This window comes from Laetiporus sulphureus (assembly GCF_001632365.1).
Source record: "Laetiporus sulphureus 93-53 unplaced genomic scaffold LAESUscaffold_1, whole genome shotgun sequence".
In the NCBI taxonomy this organism is placed as follows: Eukaryota; Fungi; Basidiomycota; class Agaricomycetes; order Polyporales; family Laetiporaceae; genus Laetiporus; species Laetiporus sulphureus.
Genome location: NW_024468510.1, coordinates 344,126 through 360,070, shown reverse-complemented (window position 1 = coordinate 360,070; position 15,945 = coordinate 344,126). Strand labels below are relative to the sequence as shown.

General features: G+C 52.4%; 6 protein-coding genes across 6 annotated transcripts; 1 reads left to right on the top strand and 5 right to left on the bottom strand.

Annotated features, from left to right (window-relative positions):
* Positions 1-1,600: 1,600 nt before the first annotated feature.
* Positions 1,601-4,725, bottom strand: LAESUDRAFT_689269 (uncharacterized protein; the record flags this gene model as incomplete). Its single annotated transcript, XM_040906014.1, has 7 exons — positions 4,317-4,725; positions 4,220-4,255; positions 4,130-4,165; positions 3,847-4,068; positions 3,558-3,793; positions 2,952-3,472; positions 1,601-2,894 (listed from the first exon to the last, which is right to left on the bottom strand). The coding sequence occupies exons 1-7, from the start codon at positions 4,648-4,650 to the stop codon at positions 1,601-1,603; spliced, it is 2,679 nt and encodes an 892-aa protein (XP_040770099.1). The 5' UTR covers positions 4,651-4,725.
* Positions 4,726-7,081: 2,356 nt separating this feature from the next.
* Positions 7,082-7,641, bottom strand: LAESUDRAFT_808178 (uncharacterized protein; the record flags this gene model as incomplete). The annotated part of the gene is made up of 2 exons (XM_040914041.1): positions 7,082-7,107; positions 7,161-7,641. One exon carries the CDS (start codon positions 7,639-7,641, stop codon positions 7,276-7,278), a length of 366 nt encoding a protein of 121 aa, XP_040770098.1. The 3' UTR covers positions 7,082-7,107; positions 7,161-7,275.
* A 94-nt stretch (positions 7,642-7,735) lies between these two features.
* On the bottom strand, positions 7,736-8,351 carry LAESUDRAFT_718864 (uncharacterized protein). The gene has a single exon (XM_040907516.1). The coding sequence runs from the start codon at positions 8,337-8,339 to the stop codon at positions 7,821-7,823; it is 519 nt and encodes a 172-aa protein (XP_040770097.1). The 5' UTR covers positions 8,340-8,351; the 3' UTR covers positions 7,736-7,820.
* A 781-nt stretch (positions 8,352-9,132) lies between these two features.
* On the bottom strand, positions 9,133-10,132 carry LAESUDRAFT_739965 (uncharacterized protein; the record flags this gene model as incomplete). The annotated part of the gene is made up of 4 exons (XM_040911051.1): positions 9,133-9,425; positions 9,481-9,601; positions 9,656-10,068; positions 10,127-10,132. 4 exons carry the CDS (start codon positions 10,130-10,132, stop codon positions 9,303-9,305), a joined length of 663 nt encoding a protein of 220 aa, XP_040770096.1. The 3' UTR covers positions 9,133-9,302.
* A 269-nt stretch (positions 10,133-10,401) lies between these two features.
* LAESUDRAFT_718863 (UBC-like protein) lies at positions 10,402-11,582 on the top strand. The gene is given in 5 exon segments (XM_040907515.1): positions 10,402-10,704; positions 10,767-10,923; positions 10,973-11,083; positions 11,096-11,098; positions 11,194-11,582. 5 exon segments carry the CDS (start codon positions 10,470-10,472, stop codon positions 11,402-11,404), a joined length of 717 nt encoding a protein of 238 aa, XP_040770095.1. The 5' UTR covers positions 10,402-10,469; the 3' UTR covers positions 11,405-11,582.
* A 145-nt stretch (positions 11,583-11,727) lies between these two features.
* LAESUDRAFT_733240 (uncharacterized protein) lies at positions 11,728-15,547 on the bottom strand (the record flags this gene model as incomplete). The annotated part of the gene is made up of 15 exons (XM_040910413.1): positions 11,728-11,817; positions 11,877-11,949; positions 12,012-12,158; positions 12,271-12,477; positions 12,552-12,839; positions 12,894-12,979; positions 13,033-13,425; positions 13,488-13,513; positions 13,577-13,646; positions 13,697-14,169; positions 14,232-14,401; positions 14,464-14,669; positions 14,731-15,173; positions 15,244-15,446; positions 15,516-15,547. The coding sequence occupies 15 exons, from the start codon at positions 15,545-15,547 to the stop codon at positions 11,728-11,730; spliced, it is 2,907 nt and encodes a 968-aa protein (XP_040770094.1).
* Positions 15,548-15,945: the final 398 nt, after the last annotated feature.

The following is a 15,945-nucleotide window of genomic DNA, read 5'->3' as shown; positions in this document are numbered from 1 at the left end:
AAGAGAGAAATGCAGCGAATCCCGATCCGCGAGTATTGATTGATCGACGCCAGTGCGCTGGGCCGGTCCTTCCCATATTGTTCGGCGCTTAGGACCACTCAAGCCAACCCATATGTCCATCCAGATGAGATGGCTCGAGATTTTCAAATTCGAATACCCTATCGTTTTCGTTGCATTGTTTGCATGCACGGCCCTTATCGCGCGAATTCTAGGAAATGCTGGTGCGACTCCGGTGTTAGCCGGCTGTCACCTTCACCATCTCATGGGCGCAAGGGAGTGAGAGGCCGGTTAGGGCCACAAAAGACTGGGGAATACAGGTGCGTACTTATATGATTCCGCCCTTCTGTACTCACCCGCTCCGTTTCCAGGTACAGCCCGGCGACGCGTTTCGGTCATCGCTTGGCGCTCGTCCCTCCCGACGCATTGGAGCACGTTCCACCAGAAGTGTCGTCGGTCGGCCACTTCCGCTAAATACTCGAAAGCGGACGGTCAAGGTGCTTCATAAGCACGTGACTGTTGCATTTAATCTTTTGAGGACGTTCTAGAATCTTGCTCTATTCACGCCGCAGTGCGATTTTCATGAAATAGTACGTAGGTCACTGCAACCTCCTGCGGACACTTTTATTTACTCGGTGTTTGTGTTGGTAATGGACTGAGATTAGTTCAAACGACTGGACAGTGTCTGATGCACGGGTCCTATTCTCCTCATAGCATCATCTCACTTCAATTTACCCATGTACATCAAGTCAATGACCGTTCTGCGGTGATGCGCTCTCAAGGCCTACATCGCCGACGATCTGCACGAAGAAAATTTCGTCCTCATCATGGTAGATGAGGGTCCGGGCTTTCTATCGCGTGATGATTTTATGAATGAGGCCAGCTCTGTTAGATTGGCCGTCTGTATCTGTGATGTCGACAAGGGCCATAATCGAGACATGATCATTCTATCAAAGGCAGAAATAACGCCCTGCAGTCAAGGCAGAACATCAGAAAACTTCGATCGCCCTGGGCATGTGCGTGATGCTCATAGACAGGCCGCCCGATATATGATTGCAAGGTAGTGAGCATTTCCACAGAGCCCTATTTATTTTGTGTCCATTGACGAACTCACCGTGATCGGAGTTTTCACCAGTCCCGACTGAAGATGTCGACTCTGACTACCGATAGACCGGCCACAGCGCAGACTGCAACAAGAAGTCATCACTTAACCATGATTGTCACGCCCTGGTTCCATCAAATGTCAAAGATGCCCGTTTCCACGCAGTTGAGATCATCAGAGGCGGCTCACAGGTTTAAACGCTAGAGAAGAAGACACTGAAATCGCGCGGTGGGGGGACAATCAGAATCTGGAAAGGCGATCCAGAAGAGAGTCTATCCATTGAGGAATGATATGCATGCCTCAGAACGGCCGTCGGAACATGTAAAGAGACAATAGTGACTTTCTTACAATTGCGAACGCCTCTCAGCACGGCCATCGTTCGGTGGTTAGAAATGCACGTACCATGCATCAAATAATATTATATAGGCTCTGGAGTAGAATACGATAACGTTGATAGCACTGTACAATGGATCAATACGAAGTGATGCTTCGACTACCGTCTTATCGCTGAGGGAACTCCCAGTTCCTGAAGTTCCTGTTGTCCGCGGCCGCACCGGCATCCTGTGACCTCCTGAGGCTTTCCAAAGTCGTCGACAACCCTTTGTATAACCTGTCTTTCCATCCATACGATGCCTGCAGAAGTGCATCCCAGACGTCACTCTGGACATCGGTGATCGGCTTCAGCTGCGCTGGCGAGAGACCTGCGCACCAGATGTCGTATGCTCTGAATCTAGCGCCTCCTTGCGTAATCTCTGTCCTCCTGATGGAGAGAGCGGGCTTAGCTGACGCCAAAGCAAACACGATGCGTATGACAGGCCACTTCTGCATCTGCTCGCTCGCTTTAACGGTAGAGACGCGGTCCTTGTCCAATCCTGCTTTCCAAATGTTGAGCTTGAATGGATCCATGACTCTGAAGAGGTCATCGTCCCTTTGATCGGTGTAAGACGCATCGTTCTTGACCTGCCACATGATGAATCCCAACGTCTCCCTCGTCGCCCTGATGTTCTCTACATGCTCAGAAGGTCTGCCGTGAACCATCATGGCCACCCCATCGATCGCACGTTGGTTATTGGCGCACAACACAGCTCCCCCACGGGAGAAAATCGCAAGCAGATAGTCTGCATCCAAGACCCCATAGTCATGGACTTTGATGAAATGATTGAAGTAGACGTAACTGTTCTGGAAGTCCTTCTGGAAGTCATTCGGGCTGGTGGTATTCCAATCCCACGGTCCGCGGTCGTGACCGGCGCGTTCGAGATTGGCGTTCTTCCCGAAGCCACCGAACAGCTCCTCGAAGAAGCTCACAACGCTGACGTAGCGCACGCCTGACTCGGGCTTGCCCGCTGCGTTCGCCTTACCGACGGCAGCGTCTCGAGCAAGGGTCATCAGCAACATCGCAAGCAATTCCCCACGGTCCCCTTTATTCACCGCAAAGCCTTCCAAAACCTTCTTGAGAGCATTCGGCACGTCAAACGAGTCATGTTGCATGACTGCATAAGCCGCTTCTGCTAGGATGGGCTCCGATCCGGACACCGACACCATGCTCTCGAAAGTCTCATCAAGCTTGAGACAAACACGCATGTGGCCCTCTACCTGCAGCTTCTCTTTGCCTTGTTCCAGATAGTTTGTGGAATTGAACTCAAGCGCCAAGCGCTGAGAAAGGCATGCAAGCTTCTGATCGTCGTTCAAGTCGCGCTCGAAGTCAGAAGTGGCGAGAAGCTTTGCCATAGCGAACTGCACGATATCCTCCCGGATCGATGAATCTTCGTCTGCAGCATCATATCGGCTCCCAAAACTGACATCAGACGTTATCAGTGATACCGCCAGGATCTCAATGAGATTTGGCATTCACAGAGGGCGCCCCAAATGACACATGAATTCGTCCGTAGTGACATGAGCGAGCGTAAACCCATCCTCACCCTTGATGCGCTCGGCAAGGAAGTCGAACCCAAGGTCCGTGAATGGACTGATCAGCGTCAGCTGCCTTGTCACTAGTCGCATCGAAAACTCTTGATCTCGTGGGGAAAGAAACTGGGATATTCTACCCGTGGTGGATAGGAACAATGAGAACACACCGTAGCTCATGAGTGATCGCAGGGCGGCGCGGAGCTCATAGAAGGCTGACCATGCCTCGCCTGTTGGACTGGTTACCTGAGTTGTCATTGCATGAGCTTCGTCAAATGCCAGTATCAAGTAGGGCGCCCCGCATCGCTCCTCTTTTTTTTTTCTCTCGTCCGCTTGTTTGAGAACGTTCATCAGACGGAGACATGCATCGCCCGGCCTGAAAACAGCCCGAGAGGGGTCTTTTGGACCCGGCGGAGTGGGGGGTTCTCGTATGGTCTGGGACTCATTTGCTGTCGTAGCGTAATGTTCCTAATTGCTCGAACATGAGTGTAAGGACATTGAAGAGTACTAAAGTGGTTTCTACTGCATATATCTCATGAGCCCTTTGATCCACCTCGCTGAAAAAATCATGACGGTAAGCGCCGTGCTTCTGGAAGGTCATTCCATCATTCATGCGCATTCTAAAATCTGAGGCGAGGACATGTAGGCGTTCCTTCTTATCCTTCAATCTATCTTCTGTGACCTTAAAGAGCGCCTCAAGGAATGCAAGGATCTTATTGTTGACAAATGCCCGATCCCGAGTATCAAATACCAGATGGCTCCGAACCAGAGAGTCGGGAGGAGGGTAACCTAGAAAATGTGACAATTAGCTTCATGGCAGCAGCACAAGAGTGATGTCACACCTGTCGCCTTCGCGTAATTCAAGTTCATGTGGATCGTCAAGTGGCTTCGTGCAAGTTCATCTATGGCCCTTGACTTTCCCATGCCAGAAGATTGGACAATAGCAGCATAATGTGCGTAGACCTTGAAGCGCTTTGCCTCAGGATCACAATGACGGTTCAAGTGTTCCCACAACGCCTGAGGCACCTCTCCGATGTAAGTTGCTTTCCATGAATCGACAACGGCTGTGAAGTAGCATGATTAGCCGGCCGTAGTGCCTTCCTATAGGTTACTTAGTCCGATTACCTTTCTGTTGTTTGTCATCCAGGGCAACAATGTTACCTAGCGAGCACTCATTAGCATACAAAGTGTTTCCTTCATTTAAAAAAACCTAACCGCGGTTTGTAGGGGTTTCTGGCAAGTAGACAAAAGCTGCATTGCACGTCATGGATGAGTTCATTGAGGTTAGGATGCATGAGGGAGGGATGCGCACGTGCGTTGATGAATTCCTGCCAATTATCGCGCTGGAGAGCATCCAAGAAAATTCTGTGCCACTCGGCTACATCCTCCTCTGTCAGCTCCTTCCCCAAACGTCGGGAATTTTTCAGTGAACTCCATTCTGTATTGACATGGCTCCGAACCCGATCCGCCCAGTCGTCCACCAACAGAACCCTGGAGAGATGCCTTAATGCCTCAGCGAGGACTTCACGCGGCTGCCGATTAAGATTGATGGTAGTTGCTACGTCGCGATAGTCGTCGATAAAGTCTTCCAGCATGTCTTGCGGTAGCCATCGAGCTAAACCTGTCTCTATTCCTTGGCTTGCCATGATGGGGTAGATCAGGATGAACGGATGGGGCAGACACTTAGTAGTACAACACGAGAATACGAGAGTGAGAGATGCAGAAGGCGCCACAGAGGTAGGTATGTTGGAGTTGGTGGAGACGTATTGAGCCACTGGACACGTATATATATCTGCAGATGAACATCACCTGACCTCACGTTGATGAATGCGTCGGAGCTTGGAGGGTCATCGGAGAACAACAACAGGGCCATGTCATCGTGATAGAGAAGAAAGAAACAAGGCAACCATTTTGATCGTGCCTAAGAATTGAAATGGCTTCTCTGACTTTAGTGTGACAACCACTGATGAAGACATGTTTCTTGTCTCAGTTGAACATCATGTTGGTGATGCCTTGTGAAGCAGTCGACTCAACGTGGTGAGCTTGGAGACTAGTAGATCAAACACATGTTATTCAATCAAATGATGAGGACAGCATCAGCGCCACCTGTTCTGCACCCAGCACCCATTTCTTTCATCCCAATGACTTTAACATCGACACATGCACAAAAGCTTCCCATGCTGCCGTAGGTTTGACTGTGGCGAGCTTGATAAACACATATATGTCACAACGGAATGCACTCTTCTCCGAGCCGTAGCACTTTGGCCAAACCTGATCATCATAATGCCGAGTGCATGTATCATGTACAACATTAGAAAGTATCACAACGACAACCGATGACTCGAACCTGAGACATATCACTGGATAAATCGGTTCCTTGATGGGACTGGCTGGAATGGGAATCATGCATTCTGTTCCATCTTTCGGTTATGATGAGAAACCTAGTAGTGTTGACAGTTCGCACCGGCTGTAGGGTAAAGCACGTATACTGAGGGACAAACTGATGCCCCAGCTGTTATTATATCTGCCTATATATACAGTGAAACACTACGCACGCAGACCATCCGGCACACCCTATTTCACCCAACCCGCAGGCTAATATCCCCTGTGGTGTGACGCAGCTCACCAGAATCCAACACCTAGCTAGGCTGTCTCTGAAGCGTGATGTACAATGTAACGCACAGGGTGCGGACCATAGACCGTCAGAGCCTATCCCGTTGGAATGCTGGCGCGACGCGCCTCAAACTGGACTTGGCGTCGTGGGCCCTCGTGGCTCGTAGAGTGTCACTCACGTGATCGCGCGTTATGCTTCTTTCGCGGCCTTCCACTGAGTTCCTTCAATGTCCAAGAATTGCCAGCGATACAATGCAGGTTTAGACGACAGATAGCCACACCGTTGCTCGCAGACGACTGCCAAGCTAGCCCGAAGCAGCATAGACAGATGTTCCTTGCGACTCAATCGCGCATGCTCAAAAATGAGGAGTTCAAATAAATTTAATAAACTGCTGGCGCCTGTAAAGTAAGACATCAGAAAGTTACAAGACTCCGACGCTAGCATCCGCCATTTTCAACGTAGGTCCCTTACAGAACCTTGAGCGCTTGTACCGAGCGCTCGGCCCTTCGCCCAACGGACTCTGCACGTGTGGTTTGCAAGCGAACGATTGTCACTCATTCGACCGGAGACGGTGGGCTATGAACACGCGCGGTGCCTGATATCCTGTAGGCGCCGGCACGCAGAGCGATCGTCTTTTCTGGTCAGCAGGGAAAGGTGGCCTTCCACTGTGCTCACACGCGCGGAAGGGGACCAGAACGTAGCTATGCTTACTACGAAGACGATCAAAGGGGTGAGTGTGCAGTAAATCAATCGGTGCACTAGCCATCACTTCCGAGCGTGGGGCCTTGCCAAGCTTCGGACAACTGAGTGAGTAGTCTGCGGTCCGACGACATATTGTAGCTCACCGGGATGCGACGAGCTTGCGCTGCGCGCAGAGCTCTGCATAAAAGCGCACGATTCACAGCTTCCATCAGCTCACAGGTCCAAGCCATCTGATTTGAGACTCAACTCGTTTGACACTTCCAACACATGAAACGACTCACCGGGAGGCGAATGGCTCGCGCTATCGTTCAGCCGCGACGCCACCCTGGTTCTGAACGACCTCATCTGAGGGTCGCCCAAAGGCGTCGCCGGCGTCTGTGAGAGACATCAGCATCAAACAATAAAACGCAAGGACAGCGGCGTGCCCGTCTAGAAAATGCCTCTCGTCCTGCGCAATGGGCCGTCCTTTACAATGCTGTTCCTCGCGCGGATCGGTTTTCGATATCAGCGGCGCCGTCGGACTCGGTCCGCTTGCATTCGCGTTTCTTTGCCCTATTCAGAAGGTGCTGCACGAGCTGCCGAGATTCCTTCAGTGCGTCGCTGAAGAACTTGGGCTTAGTGTCAAACGCACTGCGCAGCTCGTTGCTTGCCCTGTCGTGGCCTGCGCCTGGGAGACAAGCGCTACGTTCTGCGCTTGCAGGTTCTCGATCTCCCTGTCCTTCCTGGTGACGTCCTCTTCATGCTTCTCCGCGTCCTTCCGCGCTTAAGTGAGCTCCTTGTTTGCGGCCTGCTAACTCCTCGTATGCTTCTCAACAATGTTATGTTCCAGCATGAGCTTACTGTATTGCTCGGCGAGAAAGCCTTGGCCTTGCGCAGCGCTGAAATGATGTTGTCCGCTTTCAGCACCACAGCCGTAAGCTTATTGACGGTCTTGCGCAAAGCCCTCTAGCACTTTCTAAGAAGCCGCAGCCCATCTTGCATCCTCGAGACCCGCCGAGGCAGCCTGTCTCGCAGCGTGTTCTTGAGCGAACGCCTCCCGTAGATTAGCAACCATCGATCGCAGCGCCTCTAGCTCCTGGTCGCGATGGGCGAGTGCAAAATACTTATCCACGCCATCAGCCTTGCAGGATCCCAGCCTCGCCGAAAGACCCCAATCCCCTTGCACAATATCGGTGAGCTTGAGTTTGAGCCTTCGCTGCCTCGACGATACAAACCGTCTCGAATGTGCGATACCCGCCTCCGCGGTTGAAAGATCGAAGGAAGCAGACCGTTCGCACTCGACAGCAAGAGCGCCGTGCACATCGTTCAGAGCAGAAGACATAATCGAGCATCGCGCGTCAGCCTCTTCAACGCAGGACTGATAGTGAGATACAGCTGTCTTCCCATCCTTTGACATGTCACTTCACGAACAGGCTGCATCATTTAGAGAGCCTTTGAAGGCATTCGACAGGGCTGTCGCGTAGGATTGCTTCTCGCCTTGCAGCGCTGCCTCCAAGTCGGTCACGCGGTTCTCGAGCTCAACCTCCTAGTGGTAGCCGGATCCAACAGCGAAGAAAAGGCATCATTTAAGGCCTTCATATCGACGATGAAAGCCACCAAGTTAGCATGATTCCTTTGCGCCTCGGGAGCAGAGGCCTTCCCAGACACATCGGCGTTTGCGTCAGCCAGAGCGTCCCTGTCAGCCTCGCAGCCGGGCAACTGATCGCCCAGAGCATCTTCCTGAACGTGCGCTTCTCGATACGCACCTGGACAGCGACGCACTCCTCCTGCATGTATCTCGATCTCGGCCCGTCGCACGCAGAAGTCGGCCGTCTCTCCGGCGAGCTTGATCTTCGAGACGAGCAAGCTAGTGATGGAGTTGCGATGGTGCTCTTCGAGCGCTGCGATGTACTTTTGTCTGTTTGCTTCATGCGGGAGAGCGTGGGAATGCGCTTGAACCTTCTGAATGTCTGGGGACGAGTGATGTACGAGCGCATATTTCTTCGATTCCATGAGGGCGCAGGACGATCTGAAGGCCATAGCTTGAGGCGCATCAGACGCACAGACAATTGTAGTGTAGACATCCTGAGTAATGAGTAAGGATAGATGATGAACGTAGAAAAAAGCGGAACGGCAGCTGACTTGTCTCGAGATTGGAGACCAGCGATCCCTATATAAATAGAGGTATGTCTGGCGCACGACCTGCTAATTCAAGTACGTGAGCATAAATTTCGGAAGGAATGAGCACTTCTTCGCTTTCGAGGACGAAAAGCACGTGGTTTGCAATTAATTCACTGGAGCTGTGATCATCGTTCAGCTCGTCGACGATAAGTCTCGAGTGTATGCAGTCAACTCCTGGTTGAAGGAGAGAGAGAGGATCTAACGCAGATGTCGTACGCCGGCAGGAAACTTGAGCAAATGCTCGACGCAGTGACAATCGTGCTCTGGCCACGCGCTACTGTTGCGTTTTGTGGGTTTTCTCTTCCAGCGCGTCTGTGTTTTCTAAAATCCTTCGCGCGTGCGCATGACAATATCTAGAGGAGAGAAATATGTCTCTCTCACTTTCTCGGCCTGTCATGGCGAAGTGCGGAAGTATGTTAAGAAAAAAGAACAGGTCAAATGTGGTGGCAAATGCCAGTGCGAGATTCGGCGCCATACCTTTGATCGAGAAAGCGTTGAATCGCCACAACCCAATGTTGTCTCGACGTCGCATCTGAACCTGGAGTTATTGTCGAAGCAACTGGCACCGGGCGACGATCACTTAATGTTTCGTCTACACATGAACAAAATGTGAACTGACTGTCCTTGCATAGAACCACGTTATACATGAGGGGTAATAAGTAATCCAAGACGGTGTAAGTGCAATCTGAACCCGGCGACCGTCACCCACCAACTCTACCGGAAGCAAACCGATTACTGTACAGGGCTAGAATAATAAAAGGGAAAATATCATGACAGGACGTGGCGGGCAATGGGCGGGCAAGTGAGAGACGCAAAACACTCTCATGACGATGGGTGTGCCGCCGCGGCCGCGGGGAGCACGTGTGAGATTTTGGCTTGTGATGACAATTGCTCCTCCTTCTGGTACTCCTCCACCATGTTCTTCCATGTGTGGTCATCTTCACGCTAATTAAATCAAAGTCAGACCGCGCTGAGAGGGCCACGATGGAGAGGTACGTACGTGCTTGTGAGCCTCCTTCCGACTAGCCTGTGTCAAGATACCAGCGGCGATGAGGACGCCAATTGTGAGGCCCTGGGCCCACATACGAGCCTGTACGATTTTCTGTGGTGCTGTTTGATGCCTATATGCGGATGGGTCAGCCTCAATCGAAGCGCCTGATGAACAGAAGACGTACTTGTTACGCATGACGACAACAGTGGCTATAGCCATACTCGTCGCCCAACTGCCTACGATGATCTTGTACTGGTTGCTGATAGCCCATTCCTTCAGCTTCGCTTGAGTGTCCAGCCGGTTCCAGCGGGAGGCCTTCGCGGCCCTTGAGCGCTCAAGCTCACGCTTCCCTGCGCCTGTCCATGTGGACTCGTCGAACTCAATACCGCGCCGCTCGGCTTGAATGGCGTATAGGGGTGCGACGACGAAGATGACGCCCAACACCTTGAGCTGAATAGGGAGCGCACGGTATGCCGGCCAGCGGCGGTGCATCCAGAGGGATGCGGGTACGGAGATGGCGAAGCCAGCGAAGGCACCTTCGATTGCTCCGCGAACCGTTGCGGCATGGTGGCCAGCAAGCTCTTCCTCAGTAGCGATCTGTGATGCAGCCAATCATGAGTCGCAAATAATGGTGAGCTCAACGACGGCCACTGACCTTCATAGTATCAGAGATCTAGTATAAACAAAGTCTTGAGGGTGCTAGGATGGGAGATGATGGACGTAGACTGTCAAGTCTATGGTGATGGGCGGGTTGCTTTTATAAAGAGGCATTGCTGGTCCACCTGGACTGCCATTATCGGAATTAGCGGGCAGGCTCGGAGCGGTACCGCGGGCGCTTACGAAGCATCTCCGAATGGGCTTGTTTTGCTCCAGGCACGTGACTCCGCCGAACCAAGCCGCTCGTGCTCATCCAATGCTCATCCTTAGCCAGTTCCCTTTCCGAGCCTTCACGCTCTCGTGCATTCCGCTCTGCTCCTAGTCCCTCCGCATAGCCAACAATGCTCGCAATAGACCTCGCAGCAAGCAAGTCCAAGTCCAGACACGCCTCTCGCTTTTCCTCGTCGAGCGTCAACTCCGTCAGCGCGGAGTATGCTAGCCCCGCCCTCACGCGCACCGCAGTATCACTCGAGTATGCCGCACTTCGACATGCGGGCCACTGCCCACTAGGCATGTATGTCACCCCGTCTCCCGCCGACCTGCTCGTTTGGGACGCTGTATTCTTCGTCCACCAAGGTCCGTCCCGTACTTCTGGCGCTCGTTCAGCACGCGGTCGGGGGATTGAATTTGCGATCAAGGATACTACACGGATGCCATTTTAAAGTTCCGCCTCATATTTCCGCAGAATTACCCGGAGCGCCCGCCTACCGTCCAGTTCCTCACGGACGTGTTTCACCCACTCATCTCGCAGAAGGATGGCGTCTTCAACTTGGCACCGCGCTTCCGTCAGTGGAGGTAAGAACATCCCGCGGAAAAATAGATTGATGTCCTCAAGTCTGCCTAGGCCCAAGGAGCATCATGTATTCCACGTGCTGCATTGGATCAAGGCTGCATTCAAGAAACATGCGTTAGATGAGATCAAGGAGGCAGACTGTCTGAACAAGGAGGCATACCGGTGCGTGATGACATTTTGCGCTACGTGCAAATCATTATTCAATTAAAATCTAGATTGTGAGGCTGTTACCCCGCATTGCCGTGCAGAATGTCTGACGTGGCACCCCGCAGATACCATGATACAACCTCATCCTTTGCAGCACTTGCTACGCAATCATCACAGCTCTCACAATCTGCCTCAGCGCTATTTGACCGCGACCATCCCTCTATGGCAGGGAAGGGTAGCCATGGTATGCATTTCCGCGAGCTCGAGCCCGAGCAGCTCGACGAACTTCGTGCCAAGTATGTCCTCCAGGACTGGGGTGCGATCGACCTACCCTGACGCGCCTCAGTCCTTGCGGCGTCTATGATGGTGTGCGTGCGATATTATGATATATATGACTACGATACAGTCAGCCTCTATGCTCTACATCGATATCCTGAATGTAAGATACCCATATCCAGAAGATTATCCTCCTTGAGGAGAGAATTAATCTATACCTGCGTCAATCCATGGCCACCAGTGCACAGTAGACGCGAGAAGTAAGGGCCAAGGCATGCCAGCTGTCCAGAGCTGGAAGAGATCGACGAGTGCACAGTCGGCCACGTGGCGAACGACGACGGCGGCGACCGCGGTAAGGGTACCGTGGCGGCCTGCAGTAATTGCTAAGGGTCGTCCTGCGGGATCTGGTATGCGGCCGGAGCGCTTAACGCATCGATGGTCTCGAATGGCTCGTCTGGATCCGTATCATCGTTCTATATCCGAATGCACCTTTCAATCAGTCGCGTGCGCAGCACAAAGAGCGCAGACTCACGTCTATCACTCTTCCAAAGTGCTTCGACAGCTTCTCGATGACGAGGCTGTAGGGCAAGTGTTGGGTCAGCTTCCTGCATGGACGGAATGTATTGTTAGCCACGGGCACGCGTGGGGAACTAGGGAGGGCACGGACCTGCGAGGCTGCACGTTTAGCGCGTGACGCGCGTCGAGCGCCGAGTCGAGGACATTTGACGAATGGGCGCCCTCGCTCAGCGAGAGACGGATAGAATACTCCTTGTCAGACTTGCCACGGCCATGATTTCGCTCGTACAGCTCAAAACTACACATAAGTAAATTATAATGACTCGAATGCTGAGGCAAGGAGCAGCATACGTAATGTGGGACTGCCCGGAGTAATCATCAGCGTCAAAGAATCACAACGTTCGAAGAACTAGACACGTACACAGTAGTCCAGCTCCGGGATCCGCCGGTTCGCGATTGGAAGGCCTGACAGAAGGACGAGGTTCACCAGTGTGTGAATGTGACTCTCTTTAGTGAAGTACAGCGTGAGAGAGCATTCTTCATTATTCCGCGCATTCTCCAAGTCCTCCACGACGTGGCGCAACAGCGGCAAAGACGTAAGCACACCAATCTCCTCCCTGGCGATGAGGATGAAGTCGAATCAGTCAAGGCTCAAACCACAGGGTCTACGGCATATGGTAGGGAGACATACTTCTCCTCCGGCTCAATGCCGTACTCTTGCGGCGCAACGAGGTCGAATAGCGCCTTCGCACGCCCGTACAGCTCATGCAACTGGCGATCATGTGGTTGTGAGCTTGGCTGGCCGTTCTCGCTGAAGATAGAGAAGAGGAACGTCCGATGATGCAGCGCACAATACTTGATAGTATCGTAAAGCTCTGACACTCGCGAGGGATCGAACTTCTCCTGCTTAACGTCACAGAAGTCTTCGAACAACTTCTCCCACCGCTCCCGAAACAACCACGGTTCGTCACCACAACACCTGTAAAATCGAACTCAGCAACCGCTGTCGTGGTTCGCAACGGAAAGTGCTGACCATCTCTCTTGGATCTTATCGACGTCCAGAGTCTCCCAATTTCTGTGCATGACGTCTCGGAAATGTCTCAAGAGATCGATTACTTCCTGTAGGACGCAGGTCACTCAGCGTTGACATAGCATACATTCTACCAGCTTACCTTCACCACTTCGACAGGCTCCTTCTTCATGCTTTTTGGCCACGTGAGTTCGGGGCGCTTCTCAGGTTCTCCAGGACGTAAAAGAATCTTCAAGCGTTTCTTGACGTCGTCCATCAAGTCCTTCGCGGCGTTCGAGTCATCCAGCAGGTCCTTGCGCACGATGAGCTTTGGCATCTTTGGGAAGACCGGCTGCGACGTGTCGCGTCTGGGCGTCGACGGACGGAAGCTGCCGCCACCGGCGTTTTCTTTGCCGTCTTGAGAGGAGCGCGTAGAGCTTGCGCTGTTAGGAGGCCCGGGCGATGTCGTAGGATACGTCTCTCGGCTGGGCTCAAAGAGAGCTGCTGCGAAGATATCTGCCGAGGCCACAACTCGCCTCTCGGAGGAGGTGTAGATCTGCGACGTGCCACAGTCAACGTCCAAGTCGCTAGTCTCTCCCACAGGTCTGGGCAGCTCACCTTGACATTCTTGAGCACATCCTTATCTAAAGTGCATTATAATAAGCTATCGTGTCTGAGGGAGCGCCGTAATGGATGCGAGTACGCACTCATGATAGATATGTCCTTCTTCATATTCTCACCAAGGTCACGCGATTGATACCTCGCTGAGTGAGTGAACTAGCCTTTGATCAGCAATCACCTGAGAACAGGCTCGACACGCGTCCTACCTCGCCACCCCATTTGAACACGAGTGTCAACTTTGTCAACTTCCTCGTCTGCCCTGCCTGCTTCTTGGAGTACACTGGCTTCAGTTGCGCCTTCGTGCCAGGCAAATCAATCTTGCTGATCAGCGCATTGCTAAGCTGAGTGAGCTTGGCGAGGTCCTCGCTGTTTGCTCCCAGACCCTTGGCCTCTTCGACTGCCGTTTGTACGTGATTCAGCTGTGAACGTTCACGAAGGATGATCTCCTCCTTCTCGCCGTTCAAGAGCCGCACGAAAGGCTGCGTCCACGACTCGCCAATCGGGAAACTGAATTTCAGCTTCTGCTTGGGCGTGCGGTCAGCATGCCGGAAGACTGTCACGTTCGCTTTCAACAGCCAAGTCGGAGACTCTTCTGCCTTGGCCTCCCCTGCGACTAGTGGACGTTCCACAGAAGCAGTGGCTTGAGCACAAATCGCCGCTAGCATTTCGGCGGCCTTGTCTGCCAAGTGTCAGACGAAGCATTAGCAACGAATCCCGTGCTTCAAGATGCAAGGCATGCACCGTAGTAAGACTCGTTGCCCTTGACAAAGCTCCAGCCATTGACATCGATCACTTGACTCGTCTTGCCGTTGTCGCATCTGAGCATGTCGAAGCCGCATACCGTCTGTCCAAATCCTTCACTGATACATGCAGCCCACTTCTTCTCTTCTTCATTCAGATGAGTAATGAACCTGTAGAAGGGGTTTTATCAGCGCCCAAGGAGCATGTTACATCAACGGTAAAATATATGCACCTGATCTCCTTCCCATCTGTGTTTCGCCTGACAACACCATCGACAAACGGGGACTTGCGAGTCTCAGCGTGAGTATAGTCCTTTCCTACGGTATAGACCTTGATGTCCTCTGAGTTGTCCACATCGATGAATTTCTCGTAGATGTATGAGCCATCCGTGCGGGGATAGTTCAGATTGGGGTCAAGCTCGCTGGATTTGTTACCGACCTGACACGTCGATGGATGGGGTTAATGCGTGACGGGAACGGTAAATTGCCGAGCAACACACTTTACGGAACAAACGACGTCCTCCCCCCCCACGGAAGTAGATGTACACGTTGTGATCCTCGCCGCTAACGGGCTTTTCCACGAACGGCTTTTCCATGACCTGACCATCGATGATTAATGCATTGCCATCCTCACTCAGCGCGACTTCCGGCGTCACTCGAAACCCTCCTAATTCGATACCGATCTTTTTCTTCATTAATTCCTTGAGCTCGTCGTCCACCTTGGGTCCCCCGTCTCGGGAGACCTCAAGGCGTCGAGGAGTAGGCACTTTAAGATGATCCAGCACCGAGCCCACTAAGCGACGATCCCAAAGAAGAGCTTGAGGAGGTAAGTCGTTGATACAGAAAGGTTTGCGAAGTTTGACATAGGAAATTGCTTTGTCAAGCGGGAAGTCTGTAGAGAAGAAGGAAATAAGAACATCGCATCGAGGCCAGTTCTCCACATCTAACCGGTGGGAACAATGAAAATGATTGGTTAGACAGATAATGCGCGTGCAAGTAAGCTGAGCCCTCGCCTTCATCTAGTATGACTTTGTCACCAAACACCTTGACTTCGATGGCGCCCCTCGCTCGCTCAACCAGTCGGGTGATGATTTCCCGCATGGCCTTCGACCTCGCCTTGATGTCCATGGCACAAATGCCAAGTATTATGGGCCTTCCGTGTTCGGTCACGGCGGAAATATCTGAATGAGAGCCATTCGGGGATGGTGTGGAGGATCTGTTGGTCAGGACAGAGCGAGAACGAGGAGAGGTTCGCTCCGGCGAATAAAATGGGGTTTTGCGGGACTCGCGGTCCCGCGGAGGTGCAACGTCTGTCATTCTGAAGCGCAAGAGACGCTCCGGTTACTTAAAGAAAGATGACAGCACAACTAGGGGAACCAGGACATGAGGACTCAGCATTCGCCCATCGCGCGACCTGCAAGTGGCATTCTGCAGGAAACCCAGTAGCCACAACGAGGACCCGAGTCATTGTACGGGACCGCGAGACAGCAGTGTCCAGGGGTGGGGCGTGTACGTGCGATCTAAGATCACCTGACGCAGATCTCAATGAGCGATTATTGCAGCCGATTACGAGACGATTGCTGAATCTGGCGAGGCATTTTTGCGTGTGACCTAGCGTCTATTGGTGTGTGAGGCATTTTGTGGAGGTCGCCTAAAGGATGCTTATAACGAGGCTGGAATCTCGCATATGTTGCTTCGTCCATCACATCAATTCT